Consider the following 6006-nt stretch of genomic DNA (forward strand, 5'->3'; position numbering starts at 1 on the left):
AGGAGACAGGCCAGTACATCAGGAGACGTGGAGGAGGCCGTAGGAGGGCAACAACCTAGCAGCAGGACCGCTACCTCTGCCTTTGTGCAAGGAGGAGCACTGCCAGAGCCCTGCAAAATTACCTCCAGCAGGCCACAAATGTGCATGTGTCTGCTCAAACGGTCAGAAACAGACTCCATCAGGGTGGTATGAGGGCCCGACATCCACAGGTGGGGGTTGTGCTTACAGCCCAACACCGTGCAGGACGTTTGGCATTTGCCAGAGAACACCAAGATTGGCAAATTCGCCACTGGCACCCTGTGCTCTTCACAGATGAAAGCAGGTTCACACTCAGCACATGTGACAGACGTGACAGTCTGGAGACGCCGTGGAGAACGTTCTGTTGCCTGCAACATCCTCCAGCTTGACCGGTTTGGTGGTGGGTCAGTCATGGTGTGGGGTGGCAGTTCTGTGGGGGGCCGCACAGCCCTCCATGTGCTCGCCAGAGGTAGCCTGACTGCCATTAGGTACCGAGATGAGATCCTCAGACCCCTTGTGAGACCATATGCTGGTGCGGTTGGCCCTGGGTTCCTCCTAATGCAAGACAATGCTAGACCTCATGTGTGTGCGTCAGCAGTTCCTGCAAGAGGAAGGCATTGATGCTATGGACTGGCCCGCCCGTTCCCCAGACCTGAATCCAATTGAGCACATCTGGAACATCATGTCTTGCTCCATCCACCAACGCCACGTTGCACCACAGACTGTCCAGGAGTTGGCGGATGCTTTAGTCCAGGTCTGGGAGGAGATCCCTCAGGAGACCATCCACCACCTCATCAGGAGCATGCCCAAGCATTGTAGGGAGGTCATACAGGCACGTGGAGGCCACACACACACTACTGAGCCTCATTGTGACTTGTTTTAAGGACATTTCATCAAAGTTGGATCAGCCTGTAGTGTGGTTTTCCACTTTAATTTTGAGTGTGACTCCAAATCCAGACCTCCATGGGTTGATAAATTTGATTTCCATTGATAATTTTTGTGTGATTTTGTTGTCAGCACATTCAACTATGTAATATTCTTATTTAATAAGAATATTTCATTCATTCAGATCTAGGATGTGTTATTTTAGTGTTCCCTTTATTTTTTTGAGCAGTGTATTAAGCAGACCAGACAGCACAAATGTCTTGTTTTTTAAATGTATTAATAGACAGGGGCACACTCCAACACTCCAACACTCATTTACAAACAAACACATCATTTAGTCTGTCAGATCAGATGCAGTAGGGATGAGCAGGGATGTTCTCTTGATAAGTGTGTGAATAAGACCATTTTCCTGTCCTGCTAAACATTCATAACGTAACTAGTACTGGCATTATGTGGCTGAGTGATGAGGAGAAATTGAAATGGTTTTTTGTTTGCAGAATATTTAAATAAAGCCTGGAATAAAATAAAAATGGCTACCTATAATTAAATTGTAGACATATTGATCTTCTATGTGGTAAATGGTACGTGTGCATATACAGTGGGGCAAAAAAGTATTTAGTCAGCCACCAGTTGTGCAAGTTCTCCCACTTAAAAAGATGAGAGAGGCCTGTCATTTTCATCATAGGTACACTTCAACTATGACAGACAAAATGAGAGAATTAAATCCAGAAAATCACATTGTAGGATTTTGAATGAATTTATTTGCAAATTATGGTGGAAAATAAGTATTTGGTCAATAACAAAAGTTTATCTCAATACTTTGTTATATACCCTTTGTTGGCAATGACTGAGGTCAAACGTTTTCTGTAAGTCTCCACAAGGTTTTCACACACTGTTGCTGGTATTTTGGCCCATTCCTCCATGCAGATCTCCTCTAGAGCAGTGATGTTTTGGGGCTGTTGCTGGGCAACACGGACTTTCATCTCTCTCCAAAGATTTTCTATGGGGTTGAGATCTGGAGACTGGCTAGGCCACTCCAGGACCTTGAAATGCTTCTTACGAAGCCACTCCTTGTATATAGATTGTGTATAGGCTTGTCTCCCATATGAATCTTCTCTTTGTGCCAGACTGGGATCAAGGGACTTCAGTTTCTTTATTTGATTTTTTCTGTATTTATTTGGTATGTATGTATGTTTGATTTATTTTATTTATCCTTTATTTAACTAGGCAAGTCAGTTAAGAACAAATTCTTATTGTCAATGACAGCCTAGGAACAGTGGGTCAACTGCCTGTTCAGGGGCAGAATGACAGATTTGTACCTTGTCAGCTCGGGGATTTGAACTTGCAACCTTTCGGTTATAATAGTTCAACGCTCTAACCACTAGGCTACCATGCCGTGTGTGTGTGTGTGTGTGTGTGTGTGTGTGTGTGTGTGTGTGTGTGTGTGTGTGTGTGTGTGTGTGTGTGTGTGTGTGTGTGTGTGTGTGTGTGTGTGTGTGTGTGTGTGTGTGTGTGTGCGCACAGTGGGGCAAAAAAGTATTTAGTCAGCCACCAATTGTGCAAATTCTCCCACTTAAAAAGATGAGAGAGGCCTGTAATTTTCATCATAGGTACACTTCAACTATGACAGACAAAGTGAGAATTCATTCTTCTTCAATTTTGTTTCTGGTGTCCTTTGACAGCTCTTTGGTCTTGGCCATAGTGGAGTTTGGAGTGTGACTGTTTGAGGTTGTGGACAGGTGTCTTTTATACTGCTAACAAGTTCAAACGTGTGCCATTAATACAGGTAACGAGTGGAGGACAGAGGAGCCTCTTAAAGAAGAAGTTACAGGTCTGTGAGAGCCAGAAATCTTGCTTGTTTGTTATTGACCAAATACTTATTTTCCACCATAATTTGCAAATAAATTAATTTCCTCATTTTGTCTGTCATAGTTGAAGTGTACCTATGATAAAAATTACAGGCCTCTCTCATCTTTTTAAGTGGGAGAACTTGCACAATTGGTGGCTGACTAAATACTTTTTTGCCCCACTGTATGTATGTATGTATGTATGTATGTATGTATGTATGTATGTATGTATGTATGTATGTATGTATGTATGTATGTATGTATGTTACTGCTCTAGGGATGTAATTATTTTTTGGATAACCTTATTTACTATTATGTATAGATTTTTTTTTTTTCACTCTTCATGCAATGAGCAATGCAGAGAACACCGGAAGAAAAATGATCATTTAATTACCATAGTGAATCATTGTAATGTTTGTTTATGTGTAAATTAATCCCGGAAGAGATCGGTTGCCAAATGGCGATTTGACACGAAAATAAAATGTTATTCATTTCATTAATTCAGTACTTTTGGGTGTCAGGGGAAATGTACGGAGTAGAAAGTACATTATTTTGTCAAAAATATCAATAGTAAAATACAGATACCCCAAAAAACTACTTAAGTCGTACTTGAAATATTTTTTACATAAGTACTTTACACCACTTTTGTCGATCGAGGCTGGTGGGTAGCCTATTCTATTATTTTGACATGTGTAACAGACAGACACCTCGTTTAGCTCACATCAGCATTAACAATCCGTTTCTGAGACTGTTCAGACCATCGTTCAGGGTGTACATACACAAAATAATTTTTTTGCCAAGACAAATGAGGAATGCAAGCCGACGTTTTTTATTTTTTTTTGCACTGTAAAAATGAGCGTAAACCAGATTGACGTGCTCTCCCCACTATGTATTGTTTATGCAGCGAGGATTCACCCTCTTTAGATAATTATTGTGTAACTTACAATGCAGAAAAACGTTGTTTTGAGCTGAAAATAAATAGTAGTAGCAGTTTGCAAATCAGGGGGCCAAAATGAACGGCTCTTTCACCGATGCGATTCGGTTGCCGAAGGTTCACCAAAAAGAACTGTTCAAAATGAACCGTTCGTTCGAACCATCACTACCTTCTTGCCTCAGCGACACTGTCCCTGTTTTCTACCGCTGGTGAATGTTGCTTACAAACAACACACACACATTTTGGTGAATTTGATACAGGCTGCCGTGGTTTTTAAGGACAGGCAAGAATCAGTCCGAGACTCGTGCGGGTCTTAAATGTCTGTATTTTCCAACCGACTTCGTCACCCGATGTAAAACACGTGCCATCCTATCCATACTCTCCTCCTATTCGGACATCCAAGTTAATCGATCAGGGAAATGCTGTTTTCGGTCGACAGCTTCCGAGGTTCCCTCTGCGTTTCACCCCCTAATGTGTTGGAATTGGATTTACACATTTAGCTGATTATTAGCCTACGCATGATTTAATTCAGACCTTTTTCATCCTAAATCGTGTTTCCTGTTAAAAGGGGAGTTTATGATGATTGCATTGTTGTAGTAGGTGCTGTTCCTGAGAGAGGATGAAAGGCAGCGTGTATGCGGTTGATGCCTGACCGAAGCGCCCGCTCACTGTTTTCTCACCGGGAATGTAACAAGACAGTCTCTCGTAGAGTTCCCGCTATTTGACAGGATGCAACCGCATGATCTGTACTAAAACGGCCAGAGCAGGCTTCATTGGCAATGTTTTTCTGAGGTTTGTACAAGTGAAAGCCGGCGGGAAGGAACGCAGCGTGTTATATGGGCATATAACTAGCAGCGTCTCCCGAGAAACAGCGTTTGTTTTATACCATTTGCGCTCCTGAACCATCTCCTGAACAATCTCTTGACACCAATACATTCAGTTCTTGCTGTGGTTTTGCTGTGAGTTTTTCTTTTGCATGCCTGTAAGAGACACCAACTTGTGTTGCGGGAATCGCTCCTGAAGTATATGGGAGAGAATATATTGGCATCTATCTTATGCGCGTAAATATGGGACTATATTGGACATATGTTTGAGTTATTACATTAACCGTCTGAAGGGAAATTGTGCACGAAATAGTAGAGTTTCTTGTCAAATAATCCGAAGAATGTACTGGTAGCCTAGATAGATGGTGTTATTTTTGGGGGGATTCAGTGACGCAACATTTCATACGGCCTGGATGAGGAACATATAAATCCATGTGTAGAAGGGCGTGAACTCACATACTCACCGTTGGTACCCTCCTTCCTTCTCTAGTGTTAATAGCGTTCCCTTCGCTGCTAGTACTTTCCCATTCTTCCCCTTCACACTGATACCATATAGCCTCGTCATGGATCTCAACGCGGAGTCAGAAGAGATGGTGGACTCCTTCAAGCCACCGGTGCCTATCGAAGTTTTCGCCAGCAGGTCCACACTGCACGGCATCTCGCACCTGTTCACCTACGAACGGATGTGCATCAAGCGGTGCCTGTGGATCTTGTTCTTCCTGGCATCTCTGGGGTTCCTGGTGTTGGTGTGTGTGGACCGGGTTCAGTTCTACTTCCAGTACCCTCACGTTACCAAGCTGGACGAGATAGTGACCCCGCTGATGATATTCCCCGCTGTCACCTTCTGCAACCTGAACTCTTTTCGCTTCGGCAGGGTGACGCGCAACGATCTGTACCATGCAGGAGAGCTCCTTTCACTACTCAATGGAAGGTTTGTGGGGATAAGTGTTTTTTGTTTATTTGTGTGTGACTGTTTGTCTACATGAGATTGCATAGGTACAATCATTTGCATCGGGAGTTTCTACCATAGTGAAGGCAGTAGACTAATTCCCCGTAACTTTTCCTTTCCATTAGCATACAGCTCCACCCGCCCACCAGAGCTTGTGCAGCTGCAGTTTCTCCATCTGCTTTCATAATGTGACATAACATGCCCATCTGCTTTCATAATGTGACATAACATGGTTTGAGACATGGATGTCTGTCAGGTGTTTACCGGGCACACACATTGTGCAACATTAGCTGTGTCTATCTGCCGGTTACTGTCCGTTCATGTTCTTCTCATGTTTATCCAAAACATATTCAGGTTTTATACTAGCCTCAGTCTTTTCCCCCACAAGATAGCTCAAAAGAGTATAAGGCAAAGACAGTTATAAAGTTGTTAAGTTAGTAATGTCCATTCGGTTTTCATAGTGATTTCTGTTGAAACCCTACTGATATTTAGGGTAATGGAACTAATGTACACTACTTTGTAGAAGTTATCTGGAAGTGAGCACACTAG

The 6006-nt window shown here is 42.9% G+C and overlaps 1 protein-coding gene across 1 annotated transcript in view; it reads left to right on the plus strand.

Annotated features, from left to right (window-relative positions):
* Positions 1-4088: 4088 nt before the first annotated feature.
* The window catches only part of asic1b (acid-sensing (proton-gated) ion channel 1b), a 438689-nt gene continuing 436771 nt past the window's right edge, over positions 4089-6006 (plus strand). The window contains exon 1 of the mRNA XM_052474068.1: positions 4089-5439. Within this exon, the coding sequence (XP_052330028.1) occupies positions 5072-5439 (368 nt within the window). The 5' untranslated portion in view covers positions 4089-5071. The remainder of the gene's footprint in view (positions 5440-6006) is intronic.

The sequence above is a fragment of the Oncorhynchus keta genome, chromosome 21 (assembly GCF_023373465.1).
Source record: "Oncorhynchus keta strain PuntledgeMale-10-30-2019 chromosome 21, Oket_V2, whole genome shotgun sequence".
NCBI lineage: Eukaryota > Metazoa > Chordata > Actinopteri > Salmoniformes > Salmonidae > Oncorhynchus > Oncorhynchus keta.